At 42.5% G+C, this 17634-nt stretch overlaps 1 protein-coding gene across 3 annotated transcripts in view; it reads left to right on the plus strand.

Annotated features, from left to right (window-relative positions):
- Positions 1-7479: 7479 nt before the first annotated feature.
- The window catches only part of kcnn4 (potassium intermediate/small conductance calcium-activated channel, subfamily N, member 4), a 41886-nt gene continuing 31731 nt past the window's right edge, over positions 7480-17634 (plus strand). For 2 of the 3 annotated variants that reach the window (XR_005035904.1, XM_036942767.1), the window contains exons 1-2: positions 7480-8248; positions 13860-13955. Coding sequence is in view for 2 of the 3 variants with exons in the window: in XM_036942767.1 (XP_036798662.1) it covers positions 7967-8248; positions 13860-13955 (378 nt within the window). In the remaining variant the exon portion in view is untranslated. Of the gene's footprint in view, positions 8249-13859; positions 13956-16532; positions 16934-17634 lie in introns of those variants that run through there. The other variant, XM_036942781.1, reaches the window with a different exon arrangement.

A 17634-nucleotide genomic window follows, 5' to 3' on the forward strand; every position in this document is an offset into this window, starting at 1 on the left:
GGTCAGGAGGAATTTTGGACCATTTCTCTTTACAAAACTGTTTCAGTTCAGCAATATTCTTGGGATGTCTGGTGTGAACTGCTCTCGAGGTCATGCATTTCAATCGGGTTGAGGTCAGGACTGGGCCACTCCAGAAGGCGTATATTCTTCTGTTGATGATTTACTTATGTGTTTTGGGTCGTTGTCCTGTTGCATCACCCAACTTCTGTTGAGCTTCAACTGGCGGACAGATAGCGGACAGATAGCCTTACATTCTCCTGCAAAATGTCTTGATGAGGTTTTTCCTCCACACTGTGTTGTGTGTTCCTTCCAAACAACTCAACTGTAGTTTCATCTGTCCACAGAATATTTTGCCAGTAGCGCTGTGGAACATCCAGATGCACTTTTGCAAACTTACAGTTGAAGTCGGAAGTTTACATACACTTAGGTTGGAATCATTAAAACTCATTTTACAACCACTCCACAAATTTCTTTTTAACAAACTATAGTTTTGGCAAGTTGGTTAGGACATCTACTTTGTGCATAACAAGTAATATTTCCCACAATTGTTTACGGAAAGATTATTTCACTTATAATTCACTGTATCACAATTTCAGTGGGTCAGACGTTTACATACACTAAGTTGACTGTGCCTTTAAACAGCTTGGAAAATTCCAGAAAATTATGTCAAGGCTTTAGAAGCTTCTGATAGGCTAATTGACATCATTTGAGTCAATTGAAGGTGTACCTGTGGATACATGTCAAGGCCTACCTTCAAACTCAGTGCCTCTATGCTTGACATCATGGGAAAATCAGCCAAGACCTCAGAAAACAATTGTAGACCTCCACAAGTCTGGTTCATCCTTGGGAGCAATTTCCAAACACCTGAAGGTACCACGTTCATCTGAACAGTATAAACACCATGGGACCACACAGCCGTCATACCGCTCAGGAAGGAGACGGGCTCTGTCTCCTAGAGATTAACGTACTTTGGTGCGAAAAGTGCAAATCAATGCCAGAACAACAACAAAGGACCTTGTGAAGATGCTAGAGGAAATAGGTACACAAGTATCTATATCCACAGTAAAACAAGTTCTATATCAACATAACCTGAAAGGCCGCTCAGCAAGGAAGAAGCCACTGCTCCAAAACCGCTATAAAAAAGCCAGACTACGGTTTGCAACTGCACATGGGGACAAAGATCGTACTTTTTGGAGAATCCTCTGGTCCTCTGGTCTGATGAAACAAAAATAGAACTGTTTGGCCATAATGACCATTGTTGTGTTTGGATGAAAAAGGGGGAGGCTTGCAAGCTGTAGAACACCGTCCAAACCGTGAAGTACGGGGTGGCAGCATCCTGTTGTGGGGGTGATTTGCTGCAGGAGGGACTGGTGCACTTCACAAAATAGATGGCATCATGAAGAATTGAAAATTCTGTGGATATATTGAAGCAACATCTCAAGACATCAGTCATGAAGTTAAAGCTTGGTCGCAAATGGGTCTTCCAAGTGGACATTGACCCCAAGCATACTTCAAAAGTTGTGGCAAAATGGCTTAAGGACAACAAAGTCAACGTATTGGAGTGGCCATCCCCTGACCTCAATCCTATAGAAAATTTGTGGGCAGATCTGAAAAAGCATGTGCGAGCAAGGAGGCCTACAAACCTGACTCAGTTACACCAACTCTGTCAGGGGGAATGGGACAAAATTCACCCAACTCATTGTGGGAAGCTTGTGGAAGGCTACCCAAAACGTTTGACCCAAGTTTAACAATTTAAAGGCAATGCTACCAAATATTAATTGAGTGTATGTAAACTTCTGACCCACTGGGAATGTGATGAAAGAAATAAAAGCTGAAATAAATCACACTTTCTACTATTATCCTGACATTTCACATTCTTCAAATAAAGTGGTGATCCTAACCGACGTAAGACAGGGAATTTTTACTCTGATTAAATGTCAGAATTGTGAAAAACAGAGTTTAAATGTATTTGACTGAGGTGTATAAACTTCGACTTCAAATGTAAGTCTTGCAGCAATGGTTTTTTTGGACAGCAGTGGCTTCTTCCGTGGTGTCCTCCCATGAACACCATTCTTGTTTAGTGTTTTACGTATCGTAGACTCGTCAACAGAGATGTTAGCATGTTCCAGAGATTTCTGTAAGTCTTTAGCTGACACTCTAGGATTCTTCTTAACCTCATTGAGCATTATGTGCTGTGCTCTTGCAGTCATCTTTGCAGGATGGCCACTCCTAGGGAAAGTAGCAACAGTGCTGAAATTTCTCAATTTATAGACAATTTGTCTTACCGTTGATTGATGGGCATCAAGGCTTTTAGAGATACTTTTGTAACCCTTTCCAGCTTTATGCAAGTCAACAACTCTTAATCTTAGAGATCTGTTTTGTTCGAGGCATGGTTCACATCAGGCAATGTTTCTTGTGAATAGCAAACTCAAAATTGGTGAGTGATCTCTTTTAAAAAAAAACATTTGTATCTTTTTTTTTAGCCCTTTTTCTCCCCAATTTTGTGGTTTCCAATTGTTGTAGTATCTTGTCTCATCGCTACAACTCCCATACAGGCTCGGGAGAGACGAAGGTTGACTGTCATGCGTCCTCCAATACACAACCCAACCAGCCGCACTGCTTCTAAACACAGCGCGCATCCAACCCGGAATCCAGCCGCACCAATGTGTCAGAGGCTACACCGTGCACCTGGCAACCTTGGTTAGCACTGCGCCCGGCCCGCCACAGGAGTCACTGGTGCGCGAGAGGAGTGGTATAGGGTACAGATCTTTTATCGTAATATCATTGAAACCCATATAATCAATACATGGGCGCAGGTTCTTGTCCTTTTTCCCCACAAAGATGAATCCGGCGCCGGCAGGAGAGGCAGAAGGGTGAATGCTCCCAACAGCCAGTGAGTCCTCGATGTACTCCTCCATGGCCTTGGTATCAGGTCCGGACAGGGAATATAGCTGACCTCGAGGCGGTATGATGCCCGGGAGTAGGTCAATAGCACAATCGTAGGGACGATGTGGAGGAAGGGAGGTAGCACGAGCCTTGCTGAAAACCTCTAGGAGGTCATGATACGTGGCGGCAGAGATCCGAGGCCGTACTTAATCCTGGAGACAGATGTTTCGGAGATGGCTGTGCCGCCTTTAGGCAGCGTATGGCAAAATGGGAGTGAATGGCAAAATGGGCTCCAACCCAGAATGGAACCTGGCCGTGCCTGGCCGTGCAGTCATGAGTGAACAGGGAGTAAAGGAGGGAACTGAGCACGCACCCCTGAGGGGCCCCCGTGCTGAGGATCAGCGTGGCGGATGTGTTGATACCTACCCTTACCACCTGGGGGCGGCCCGTCAGGAAGTCCAGGATCCAGTTGCAGAGGGAGGTGTTTAGTCCCAGGGTCCTTAGCTTACTGATGAGCTTTGAGGGCACTATGGTTTTGAACGCTGAGCTGTAGTCAATTAATAGCATTCTCACATAGGTGTTCCTTTTGTCCAGGTGTGAAAGGGCAGTGTGGAGTGCAATAGAGATTGCATCATCTGTGGATCTGTTGCTGCGGCATGCAAATTGGAGTGGGTCTAGGGTTTCTGGGATAATGGTGTTGATGTGAGCCATGACCAGCCTTTCAAAGCATTTCATGGCTACAGACCTGAGTGATACGGGGTCGGTAGTCATTTAGGCAGGTTACCTTAGTGTGCTTTGGCACAGGGAGTATAGTGGTCTGTTTGAAACATGTTGGTATTACAGACTCAGACAGGGAGAGGTTGAAAATGTCAGTGAAGACACTTGCCAGTTGGTCAGCGCATGCTCGGAGTGCACGTCCTGGGAATCCGTCTGGCCCTGCGGCCTTGCGAATGTTGACCTGTTTAAAGGTCTTACATCGGCTATGGAGAGCGTGATCACACAGTCGACCAGAACAGCTGATGCTCTCATGCATGTTTCAGTGTTACTTGCCTCAAAGCGAGCATAGAAGTTATTTATCTCGTCTGGTAAATTTGTGTCACTGGGCTGTGCTTCCCTTTGTAGTCTGTTATAGTGTGCAAGCCCTGCCACATCCGACGAGCTTCAGAGCCGGTGTAGTACGACTCGATCTTAGTCCTGTTTTGACACTTTCTCTGTTTGATGATTTGTCGGAGGGCAAAGCGGAATTTCTTATAAGCTTCCGGGTTAGAGTCCCGCTCCTTGAAAGCGGCAGCACTACCCTTTGCTCAGTGCGAATGTTACCTGTAGTTCATGGCTTCTGGTTGGGGTATGTACGTACAGTCACTGTGGGGACGACGTCCTCGATGCACTTACTGTACTCCTCAATGCCATCGGAAGAATCCCAGAACATATTCCGGTCGGTGATAGCAAAACAGTCCTGTAGTTTAGCATCTGCTTCATCTGACCACTTTTTTATAGACCGATCACTGGTGCTTCCTGCTTTAATTTTAGCTTGTAAGCAGGAATCAGGAGGATAGAATTATGGTCAGATTTGCCAAATGGAGAGCGAGAGAGAGCTTTGTACGCGTCTCTGTGTGTGGAGTAAAGGTGTTCTAGAGTTTTCTTCCCCTCTGGTTGCACATTTAACATGCTGATTAGTTAAAACTGATTTAAGTTTCCCTATATTAAAGTCCCCGGCCACTAGCAGCAACATTATGTACAAAATAAGTAACAATGTGAAAAAACAAACAAAATAGCATGGTTGGTTAAGAGCCAATAAAACGGCAGCCATCCCCTCCGGAGCCATCTCTTCAAAGTTCATCCACACCGGCATTGTCATGCTGAAACAGGAAAAGGCCTTTCCCAATCTGTAGCCACAAAGTTGGAAGAATTTCATTGTACGCTATAGCGTTAAGATTTTCCTTCACTGGAACTTAGAGCCCTAGCCGGAACCATGAAAAACAGTCCCAGTCCATTATTCCTCCTCCAGCAAACTGTATAGTTGGCACTAGCATTGGGGCAGGCAGCGTTCTCCTGGCATCCGCCAAACCCAGATTTGTCCGTCGGACTGCCAGATGGTGAAGCATGATTCATCACTCAAGAGAATACGTTTCCACTGCTCCAGAGTCCAATGGCGGTGAGCTTTACACCACTCCAGCCGAAGCTTGGCATTACGCATGGTGATCTTAGGCTTGTGTGCGGCTGCTCAGCCACAGAAACCCATTTCATGACGCTCCCGACGAACAGTTCTTATGCTGAAGTTGCTTCCAGAGGCAGTTTGTAACTCGGTAGTGAGTGTTGCAATCAAGGACAGACGTTTTTTACACGTAACTCTAATGAACTTATCCTCTGCAGCAGAGGTAACTCTGGGTCCTCCTTGCCTGTGGCAATCCTCATGAGAGCCGGCTTCATCATAGCGCTTGATGGTTTCTGGGACTGCACTTGAAGAAACTTTCAAAGTTCTTGAAATGTTACAGATTGACTGACCTTCATGTCTTAAAATAATGGTGGACTGTAATTTCTCTTTGCTTATTTGAGCTGTTCTTGCCATAATACGGACTTGGTCTTTTACCAAATAGGGCTATCTTCTGTATACCACCCCTACCTTGTCACAACACAACTGATCTCAAACACGTTAAGGAAAGAAATTCCAGCAAAGATGTCATCAAGGCAAAGAGTGGCTACTTTGAAGAATCTCAAATATATTTTGATTTGTTTAACACTTTTTTGGTTACTACATGATTCCATATGTGTTATTTAATAATATTGATGTCTTGATCACTATTATTTTACAATGTAGAAAATAGTCAAAATAAAGAAAAACCTTGAATGAATCCACACATTTTTGAAAGGGTGTCCACATACTTTTGTATATATAGTTTATTATGTTGGCCTTGGGCCCAGTATTTATCAAATCAGTCTCCACCAATTAACCATAACCCTGTTTTCACAACCTCTCCTGGACACTGATACAGAGACCAGGTCAGGTCCTGTTACAGATACCAGGTCTGGTCTTGATACAGAGACCAGGTCAGGTCCAGCAGAAAGCCACTCTGAGGCGGTCAACCAGTCACTTAGAGCCGTGAGAGAAGTGACACTGTCGTCAGCAGCAGCCCAGCACAGGATACCCTGTCGGAAGGATCCGTGTGGGGTGCGTCACATGGCCCAAGGTCATGACGCTGTTCCTCCCAGGCACAGAACCTAGGAAATGGTGTGAGAGGTTGTGTGGGGGTGATGGGGATTGAGTGTGTGTGTATGGAGGTGGGGCACTTTCTACACTATAGCTCAAGGCATTTTGAGGAATGTTATTTAAATGTCTGGTGAAGGAGGGGGGTTGTTATCTAAATGTCACTTATTGCATCAGTTTGTTGGGGAGAGATAAAGATCTCTAGAGTTTAGTGGTTGAGACATCTGAGAACAGTACAAAACAAAATAAAAAAATTATGAGATGACGTCTACATTCCACGGGACATTTATTAATTGTAAAATAATAACAATGCAGTTTTATTCAAGAGAGACTGAAAATCCCTCTCATATAAATGTGGGTCTGACAATAAATAGTTGGCTACATACTGTATAACGTTGGCCCTTTATCTCAATAAACACACTACTCCTTTATCCACCAGAGGTCACCCTGGAACTGTGAAAGTGTCGTTTGAGAATAGGCTCACCATGTCAATACACAGGTAAATAACAACAGTACTAGTCTATAATGTGCTTGTTATTGGCGGCCTATGTGACAGCTTATTTGCAATTGATAATGCCAAAATGTATTAATTCATTCTAGAAGGCTACAGAATAGCATTTTGGGAGCACACAGTATTGTGGTATTGTTAAACCAATTTGTTTCGACAGGGATTGCTGGATTTGTTTAAATATATGTTTTTATCAGTATTGTAATTAAATGGGACACATCAGTGAAAAGCCAATCAAAATGGGATTTAAAAAAAGAGAGCGACACGCTAAAATAGTTATTCAACTGAATTGGTGATTGACCCTCACCATCTGAAATTATCATATTTGATCATCCTGTCATAAAACCCTTACATCCTGTATCTTATGCAATTACCAACCTCTATAATTATCCAATGAGTAGGCTAGCCTACATATGCGAGACCAGCCAAACACACACACACACACAGTGGTGTAAAGTACTTAAGTAAAAATACTTTAAAGTACTACTTATGTAGTATCTGTACTTTACTATTTATCTTTTTTACAACTTTTACTTCACAAGAAAATAATGCACTTTTTACTCCATACATTTTACCTGACACCCAAAAGTACTTGTTACATTTTGAATTCTTAGCAGGACAGGAAAATCCCTACTGCCTCTGATCTGGCTGACTCACTAAAAACAAATGCATATTTTGTAAATTATGTCTGAGTGTTGGACTGTGCCCCTGGCTATCCATATATTTTAAAAACAAGAAAATTGTGCCATCTGCTTTAAAAGAAGGAATTTGAAATTATTTACTTTTACTTTTGATACTTAATTATATTTTAGTAATTACATTTACTTTTGATACTTAAGTATATTTAGAACCAAATACTTTTAGACGTTTACTCAAGTAGTATTTTACTGGGTGACTCACTTACTTGAGTAACTTTCTATTAAGGTATCTATATTATTTTACTCAAGTACGCCAATTGGGTACTTTTTCCACCACCGTGCACACACACACACACACACACACACACAGAGAGCGAAAGAAAGAGAGAGAGATATACTTTTTATGGCGCCCTCTCACCTCATAACCCTTGCAAATAAGAACAGCGCAATAGTCAACTATCATTGGTGCGCTTATCCCATGCCGCTAGTGGAGGTGTTCGCTGTTCGTGTTCAGGTGAGCGCGTACAGTTAGTTTTACAGTCCTTATTCCGCTACTTTCATGATCCACAGAGAGGAGGAGGAGGAGGACCTGGGACACAGTTGGCCCATCGTGGTATACCTTCCCGCAATCCGGGGAAGAGCACGGACGGAGGGGAGGCTGGACAGGGAGAGGACGAGGCATCAGAGGACGAAAACACGGAGAGCGGACACAGCCGACGCCAACGCGACATGGAGATGACAACCCGAAATTTGCACCTCAACTCCAAAGTTGACAATTGCGATGGAGTGATCAACAGAAACGGCGGTGACATGACTGAGATATCTGTACCGCTGTCCCACCCTGGGAAGCGTATGCCTCAAATCGAGGGGGGCAATCTTTATAGATTGCGAGATAGAAAGGTTTTATTGGAGGACAAAAAGCGTCTGTGCGCTTGGGCTCTGGGCACCGCGCTGCTTGGGACACTGCTCATGATACTGCACGCGGAGCTGTGCCCGTTGATTTACCAACCAGTAAGTCATTTTGGTCACGTCACATTCCGTAAAATTCACTTTCAACAAGACTGTTAAAATATAACAATGCTAACTAATTTATCAAGGAAAGTATAACAAATCCCTGGCTATTAAAGTTGTTTGCTGAAGGTTTTTAGTTTCAGTGAAATAAAGTGGACCGACACAATAGTCTTGCAACACTCAAGTTGAGTGTGAACACTCAAGAGGAACTGAAAGAGCTGTTTCTATTTAAAAATGTTAAGATCAGACAGTGAACTTGAAGTACAAGGCTTCCCTCAGAAAGATAACATTCAGTGGATCAAAGACAGGTGTCATACATATGCCACTATTGCCACTTTGCACAGGCCATTATGGATATTTAACAGATTCATAATTTCTCAGCTCACATATTTTGATTAATGAAGAGACAAGTTATCATGTGCCAAAAAAGTGATTTAGTCTAAGACACTTGTTGACCTGTCATTGCTACGTGCCAGAGAAAGCGAGAGTAAAGTCAGTGGTACATTGTATTTGGAAAGCTCACAATATATGATTCCCTTAGAACAGCAAATACCATCATGATTAGCAAATTACTGTTGATTAGGCTAGTGGTGAGAACACCAAGGTTGTCCTTGTAATAAGTAAAATAAATTAGATGGATTCTCTACCTAATCGTTAACTACACCTGTTTGACACCACAGGGATGGCACAGGGACCATGTTGGTTTGGTGCTCTACAGACCTCTTTAGGGTTCAATACCTTGTCCCCACCTGACAAGTGATCAAATGACCAGCAACGCAAGCCTCAACAGCAGCATGTAATACAACTGAAACCTGTAGGAATCAACTGACCTACTGCTGGCCAGGCCACCACAGAAATTCATTGAATAGTAGCAACTATCTCAAGGAACCAGATATCCTGTGTATAGCCCTAGTACTCTGACCAGGCTGCTCAAGAAAAAGAGTCTATCTAAGAATAGGTCACAGACCTACTGACCAATATTTGTGCTTTTTTTATGAGTGAATGTCACCCCCCTTTTGTGGAGAATGAATATCAACCTCTGCATGGATAATTAACATGTTAAAGAGATACTTTGGGATTTTGGCAATGAGGCCTGTTCTCTACTTCCCCACAGTCAGATGAACTTTTGGATGCCATTTTTATGTCTCTGTGTCTAGTAGGAAGGAAGTTGGATGTAGTTTCACGAGCCAATGCTAACTAGCATTAGCGCAATGACTGGAAGTCTATGGGTAACTGCTAGCATGCTCTGGGGAAGTAGAAAGGGTCTCATTGCCAAAATCTTTAAGTGATTTGACATGATGTGGTCAGTCAGACGGACAGAAAACAGGTGCTGTTGATACAACATAAAGATCATGAATGCTATTATCAACCTTTATGTGCCCTGTAGCTCTACCACAAAGTCCTTAAATTAATCAATGTACAGAAATACTATATCCAGTCCATTCATAGGAAGAGAACGGAACGGCGTGTCTAATTGTTGTCTTAACCATTTCCTTGATTAACAGACCCGTTAAACAAGCATGACTTGCATCACAGAACAATAGCATAACCCATACCTGGGATTTAAACCCGGTGACCTTCTGATTATGAACCCATTTCCAGAACCACTGCTTGGTACTGCCGTCTCTTCACATCAACATACAGATTAGGGTGGATAACAACACCAGTCCACACAATCAAGCAGTTTTTAACTCCGTCCCACTGAAGTTCTAGAATATACGTGCCAGGTCCATAAGTAGAAAAGAGACTCTCAGCAACTCACCCATGATGCAACCAAATGTCAGACCACCTTAACACTATAAGGTAGGTGTTTCCTACCCTGGTGTAACCAGCCTGACCACTCCACTCGCCAATTTTTCAATTCACTTTCTCTTATCAAGTGAAGCGAAAACAATAGAGTGAAACAATCATTCAGGCTGGTTATACCTGCCAGGCCGTTCAGTGAAAGGAGATCCAATCTGAGGTCCCTATACTTAGAGGTAATTACAGCTAGATGAGCAAGCTATAGCCCATGTCCAGCTGACCTAAATCCTCCATGTAATGATCCCAAGGCAAATGAAGTGAAAACTGCTGAGTGCAGCAGGCAGACTGTTTAAATCAGGCTGATTTCAGTAAAAGGAGATCCAATCTGTTTGTTTGATTAATATGATTGTCATGATTGATCAAATATTGATTTCCAACTAGGCTGACACGCAGTGTGAGCCTGGGCCTGTAGGAAGTTGATGTTGCAAACAGCTCCATATGCTGATGTATCTGGCAATTACCCGGGCAGGCATTTCCATGCATTTTCCCCTAAACATTATCTTGATTTTGAAAACCAATTGAGTTTGCCAAACTATTATTTTTGTAAATGCATGGCTACATAATGAGTGAGATAACTGGATGCTCAGATGCCTGGTATACCCTCTCTGCATGACAGTGTATTTAAGGATACTTTCCCTTGGAAACCAGGTTATGCAGGATGAGGAAAATGTGCTATTTGTGGTACTTTTTCCACATTTGTTTCCCTTCACAGCTAGTGTTTCTCAGGTTGCCCACGGTCATTTTGGATCTTTCCACATCATTTGTGTTTCATTAGAGACTGTTTGAATAATGCAAGAGTTTCACCTTTCCTGGAGAAGGGGGGCTGGGCTGAGGCTGGGCTGATTGTCAAGGTCTTTGGGTCAGCATGCCAGACTGATAAGGCAGAAAGGGATCTTGGAGTGTGACCATCTAGTTAGTTGCATCCGCTAATCTGCTCGGTGTTTTCCCAAGTTATATGGCGTCAGGTTTGACTGTGTGCCAAGAGGATGTGTTTCTATAGTAAAGCAAATACAACATCATCATGTTGTGACTGTAAAAACAAAACAAACGACGGCCTAACAGCTGTTTGGGTGTGCCATTGTCACGGAACACAGCACACCAGGGATATTGTTGCAAATCAACTAGACCTTATCAAAAGTGATCAACAGCAGGGTTTTCTTTCTTTTAATAATTAATTCAGAATTATGATGAATGTTTCTGGCTCTACTCACATAATCTACTCACAGCGTCTGTCTAAAGGCTGTTGGGATGGATTCTGGCCTGCATTGGTCTTGGGTGGCCTTTCTGTATGTCCAAGGCCTGGATAAACAACCAGTGTTACAGTTACTACAAATTAGGTCGTTTCAAAAAGGCTTGAAATTACTCTGTTTCCAAAGGGAAAATATTACAAAACAAATTTAGACACTGGAAGCAAGCAACGTGCTGTGGTCTCCATGTGATAGAGGTCTAATAATGGAGTCCAATTAGGCTTGGGATAAAATTAGACATGATGCAGATGCTACAAGTGAAATTGTGGAAAACAATCAACGTTGCCAACGCACGTCACACCATACCACCTTTCTGCGTTGAAGTTTCCCTAACGTTGTCTTGAAAATTGCAATTATATCTTTTAGACTGTAAACTCCAACCACCCATCATTAAATTAACTCCCCGTTAAAACTTTCATCGAGGTTACATCAGTTGCCTGCGTGGACGTCATCGCAATAAACAGCACACCTTTTATCACTTAGCCTATTGTCGAGACGATCGTTTCAAGTACAGTGAAGTCAAGTGATAGTTACTCACAGAGTCAATTATGAAGACACTCATAGCCTACTTATCAGATGTGTTGACATATCATTGCATAATTCGCGGGAAGTAGTATGCTCGCGCTGAAGGTCTGCTAATACAGGACTAGTAAAGGCCCAGTGCACTACTTTTGTGAAAATATTTAAACTAAATCTATTTGTATTTGAGTGTTTACCAGCATTTGTAACTTTAGTCTGATAATTATCTGTACAAAACAGTTAATCTGATAATATTGTACTTGTGGAATATAAAAATACTTGTTTGATATATGTTTTCCAGTTTCTTGAAATACTCTGCAAATGCAACTTATTTCTATGTGTAAATTGAAACGGCCTATTAATTCATTTTACATTTCAGTAGACGATCTTAACCAGAGCAATTTACAGTAGTGAGTGCATACATTTTCGTACTGGTCTCCTGTGGGAATTGAACTCACAACCCAAGCCTTACAAGCGCTATGTTCTACCAACAAAGCACCATCATCACATCACATCATCATAAACCACTTGATGTCTGTATGTCTAAATTACTGTATTGCACATTGTTTTTCTTCATGGTGATGGAAATGTTTGATGACAGGGTATTGTTCTTTCTGGATTCTATTAGAATGACAATCGCAGAGAAAAAGACAAGGCAACAACTCTTACAATTGCAACTATTGAATCCAACAAGATACTGTTCTCAATCATACAACTACCTTTTTTCCCCCCAAAGTGGAGATACTGAAAAAAAAATGTATGCCCATTGCTACAGATGTCAATATCGGTCCGCTAATAGTAGTATTTATTTTGTGAAAATATGTTTTTAAGTTTTCACATTTTATTTTTATTTGTATTCATATTTTTTTGTTAATTCTGATTTTTCAGGGGGTGCTGCAACACCCTCAGCACCCCCACTTCCAGCGGCTATGCTCATAGCTACAGAAGCCAAATCCTGTTTCTTTTTCTTTCATCTAACTAAATATACCATGATCTTTAGGTTTTGATAAAGTTGATAAACTGATTTAGGCCCCTTGGATAGCATGTCACCTCTCACTTGGTTAGTAACTGGCTTACAGAGCCGGCCCTAGCCTTTTTGGGGCCCTAAGTGGCATTCCGCCATAGGGTGGAGAGAATATTTAGCAATTTTATAACTAATTTCATGCAATCCTACCCATTTTGCCATGGGGCGGAGAGAAGATTTAGCCATTTTAAAACAGATTTCATGCAATTGTACTCATTTTGCTATAGGGAGGAGATAAATGTTAGATTTATGTGTTAATATGATATCTGACTGAGAGCGAATAACAAAATCAATGGGAGTCCCCTCGAAATCAGGGCCCCTGGGTAATTCAACCATGATTACACGATTACTAGTTTATATAGCTGGCTAGACCAATATGCAAAAAGTTAGCCGACGTGCTAATTGAGTGAGTCTCAGTCATAACAAGAACTACAAAAACTACTTATGCACAACCAAATTTTGAAATTGCACTTTGTGTATTCTACTATTCTAACTCTCAACAGTAAGTTGAGACCCTGACTGAGTTTCTAAAATAACCACTAAACAAAAAAACTATACTTTTTGGGGGTCGGGGACACCCTAGCAGGCGCGGGGCCCTAAGCGTTCGCTTATGCCGCTTAGTGGCTAGGGCCGGCTCTGCTAGTTTATAAAGATCGTTTTAATGCATCAGCTAAGAGCTTTGTAGGTCTACACTCATCTTATTTGGTTGCACGACCTGGTGGTCCACTTGAAGTCAATACTTCATATCATGCCAGGTCAATAGGCCGACTTTATCATATGCCGCCCAAGTGTGTGCGTGTGTTCGTGAGGGTGCATGTGTATCTCACACATTATAAAGTTGTCACCAAATCAGTGTGCGTGTCCAGCGGAGGCTGAAGGTCAGAGCATTCCACTGACAATAACACACTGCTACTGGAAAACGCTAAATGGAAAATAATTGAAAACAGAAGCACTGTTGGAATAACTTTAAACCTCCCTTTAATGTCTTTATCTTGTCTGTCCTCCTCTTCCTCCCCAGGGCTCCCGCTATGCCTTTATCATCAACTGCTCCATCAGCATGTCCACTGGGTGTCTTCTGATTCTCATCGTAGCCTTCCATTATAAGGACATCAGGGTGAGTGTATGTTCTCTCTGACCTCTGACCCCATTACTGACTGTGCAGCCTTGGAGGGAACTGTGTTAGTTACTCTTTGGACGGAGGAGTTGAAGAAAGGGCTTACATTAAATCACATACTGTTAAAGGTGCTTCTCTCCTTTATGAATGCTACTTGCATGGCCGGCCCGCTCATTAGCCAGGACTAATCCTGCCTAATGATTGACGAGGGCGGCATTTTCTGAGCTAAACTGTCTAAGACGCACCTCCAACAACAACACATAAAACCTCACATAATTCTGCCTAAAAACAATTACAATTTCTCTCAACCAGTGGCATATGGGCTTTTTAGGTGAGGGATGATGCCTCCCTTTGATAAGCAGTGCTCACTTTGTCAAAGGCAGGGATGCGAAACATCTTGCTTGTCTATTCCCAGCGTGCCTCTCCAGGGTGCTGTTGGAGAGACACATCGCTGCAGCGCTCCACCAACATTTGGTCAAAAATCGAACATAAATCATGTAGCAGATATAGGTTACTGTAAAAAGAGTATGACCTTTGCTGTAGCCTACAGGCTAGAGATAAAATGTATGATAATGTAAAGAGACAGACACATTTTACATCATGCAGGTTTTTCCGATCAAATAGCCTAACCTAAATGGCGCTCAATCATATAAGAAATGCGCTGTCATGTTAACAAACAACATATCCTAAAAACAAGACAGGTCAAAGTAAAATGGACAATATGGAACGGACAATCACAACTGTTGTCCAGGAGTTTCACCCAATTGTCATGATCAGTGGTTTCAAGTTTGTATCAGTCATTTTTTGACAAGCTGATCATAGCAAAAAATAAAATCCTTCTGCATTTCCTGCTGGGTAAACACATTGCAAATCGTCTCGAGCTAACTCCTGATGAAGTTGGGTAGCTGATATTCAGAGCTTAAATAGCCAAATTGATTAGCCTTGTGGACGTCTTTTTTTGGTGCAGTAGTCCTGCCTAATGAGCGGGCCGGCCGTGCAAGTATAATGTTTTGGTGCAGTTCCGGACCGGCCTTGATTTCCACATCCACGGACATTGGTTTTGGTAAATCATTTTTTCCAACTTTCATTCAGAACCGAAAATGAACCTGATTTCAACGTCCTGGAAAATGTGTATTTTAAACATATGGAAAATACATTTTCACCTTGCATTCAGAACCTAAATTAAACCTAACTTCAACATCTGGAAAATATATATTTTAAACATCATTTTGCTTACTGGGACTATTCTAGTTTTGTGGGGGGCTGCATTTTTTGGTCCTGCCTATGGTGGCAGGGCGGCAAGGTGTTTTTTGTTTTGATACTTCTTCTTGATCTGGAAGTGAATTGCTCAAATTGTGTGGCGGTCCTACCAAAATTCAGCCGTTGGTTCGTTCATCGATTGGTGACAAAAAACTCTGATGCAACTTGATGATATCTTGAGGACACACACATACTGTCAGCAGGACTTCTTAGTAAATAACCATGCAGTGGCTTACACACACTCACATGCACGTTCCCCCTGATGAAACTCGAATCCACTGAGATTTGTACAGTTCTCTGTGGTCGTCTTATTTTCATCCCTGCTCTGTAATACCTTGTCAATGCACTAGGTGCCAGGACTTTGGTGAAGACACTGAAATTCAATATGTTAAGACAGTCATTCCATGTCCTTACTGCTCAGTATAGAAGTCAACAGGGTACAGGGTCAGTATAGAAGTCAACAGGGTAACATGATAAACAGGTTTAGTGCAAGTGTGAAGACTGTGCAGAAGTAGATATATTTTATGTACTACTCAGTGCAGTATATGATTACGTTTTTAGACAAAAGGGTAGGCAGCCAGAAGGGTTTTCAGGGCACACTGCCCCTTCTTTAAACGCCTGTTAGGTTGACATCCATGGGTAGGCCTATCTGAGAGGAGGGGGTGCTCTGCGCAAGTGCTGTGGGGAGATAAGGGAGATGAGGTTTCAAGCATGGGTGGAGGTTCTCGTTTTTGGGCTGTGCATTGGGCAGCCCAATTTAGGCTGAAAACAAAACATGCCGGGCAGCGCAACCTAGCGTTAACCTTTCTCACTCTCAAAAAAACACAGAAAAGAGAAGGACATTATCAGAGAAATGAAGCATAGAAAGAAAAAATAGGAAGAGGAAAATGGACATACCCCTCTTAATCATCATGTAAGCAGTGTTCAGGACGGTGTGCAGGCGGAGAGAGCGATATGTGGCTGGGGTCCCCTGGCGCTAGTGAGTATCTAAACACACGTTCCCATGGGTATGGGCTGTCAATATCATCACCTGTCTCTAAATGATCTCCAACCCTAAGCCTCTTACCAGCTCCCATTCCCATTGGGTTCCGATGGCCCTGCTTGTAGAGTGACAGGCCCAGCTTCTGGCTTGGATAAATTCCAGTATGAGTAGCACTTACTCCCTCCCCTTTCAGTTACATATAAAGAGCCCTCTTCATTGGTGGCAGATCATTTGCATTACCGGGGGGCCTCTTTTCATTCTGCTGTGTGCGATATACTTTTAATAAGGCTCACAGGTGCGTAGTGTTTACACACAGGAATTGAAAATGTATAATTCTTTGTAAATCTCCAAAATGTTCAAGGCAATTGTATTTGCTTACCGGTAAATACTGTATAACAACAATGTACAAATAAGAACAAGACTTTCTAATTGTAAAAATGCAGGGTTAAGATTGGTTGGTAATAGACTGTATTTGTCATGACTTCCGCCGAAGTCGGCTCCTCTCCTTGTTCGGCGGTCGTCGTCACCGGCTTGCTAGCCATCGACACTCCATTTTTCATTTAACCATTAGTTTTGTCTTGTTCCCTGCACATCTGGTTTTCATTCCCCAATCACACTGCATGTATTTATTCCTCTGTTCCCCCTCATGTCTTTGTGTGTGATTGTTTCGTGTTACGTGTCATTTTTGACGCGCTGTTTCTGGTGTGCGTTTTCCGTGATATATATTATTCACGAGGTATGTATGTACATTATTATTGTGATTGTTTGCGCATTTTTGCACTTTGGCATATTGGATGGAGGTTTCGACGCAGTGGCGTCCTTCTGTTGGTTTCTCCTGCCTAAATAAAGTGTTCGCCTGTTCACAACTCTCTGCTCTCCTGCAACTGACTCCGCTTCCAGTACGCACACCATTGACAGTATTTTTTTACGTTGGCTTGCTGGTGGTGTGGGTGTGGGCTACCCAGGTGGTGTGTCTATGAGAACACATGAGATGGAGGTACAGTTGAAGTTCTATAAACGTTCCCAAAGATAAAAGACAAGGAAAATAACTTGTACCAACAAAGAACTGAAATGAACTGTAATGTTTGTCAGAATGCCACACGGATTAGCCACAGATTAATAAAATGTCCAAACACTTCTGCCCAAATAAGGTAAGAGTATGGTGGACCAACGCGTCAAACTTGGCCTTCGTTAGCCAATAAAAATAAACTCCCGGCGTATAGGCAATGGCTTAATTGTCTTAATCTACCAACCAATAATCTCCCACAACAACTTCCCCCTAACCCTCCCCAATACACTAGCACATCACAAGCACAGAGCCATGCCTTGCCGTTGTGTGATTCGCTAAAATTAAATGATGGCAAATGGAGGTATTGACTCGATGGCCACAGGTGGAGGTGTTGACTCAATTGCCACTGGTGGAGATGTTGATTTGAT

This window comes from Oncorhynchus mykiss, chromosome 2 (assembly GCF_013265735.2).
Source record: "Oncorhynchus mykiss isolate Arlee chromosome 2, USDA_OmykA_1.1, whole genome shotgun sequence".
NCBI classification, from domain to species: Eukaryota; Metazoa; Chordata; class Actinopteri; order Salmoniformes; family Salmonidae; genus Oncorhynchus; species Oncorhynchus mykiss.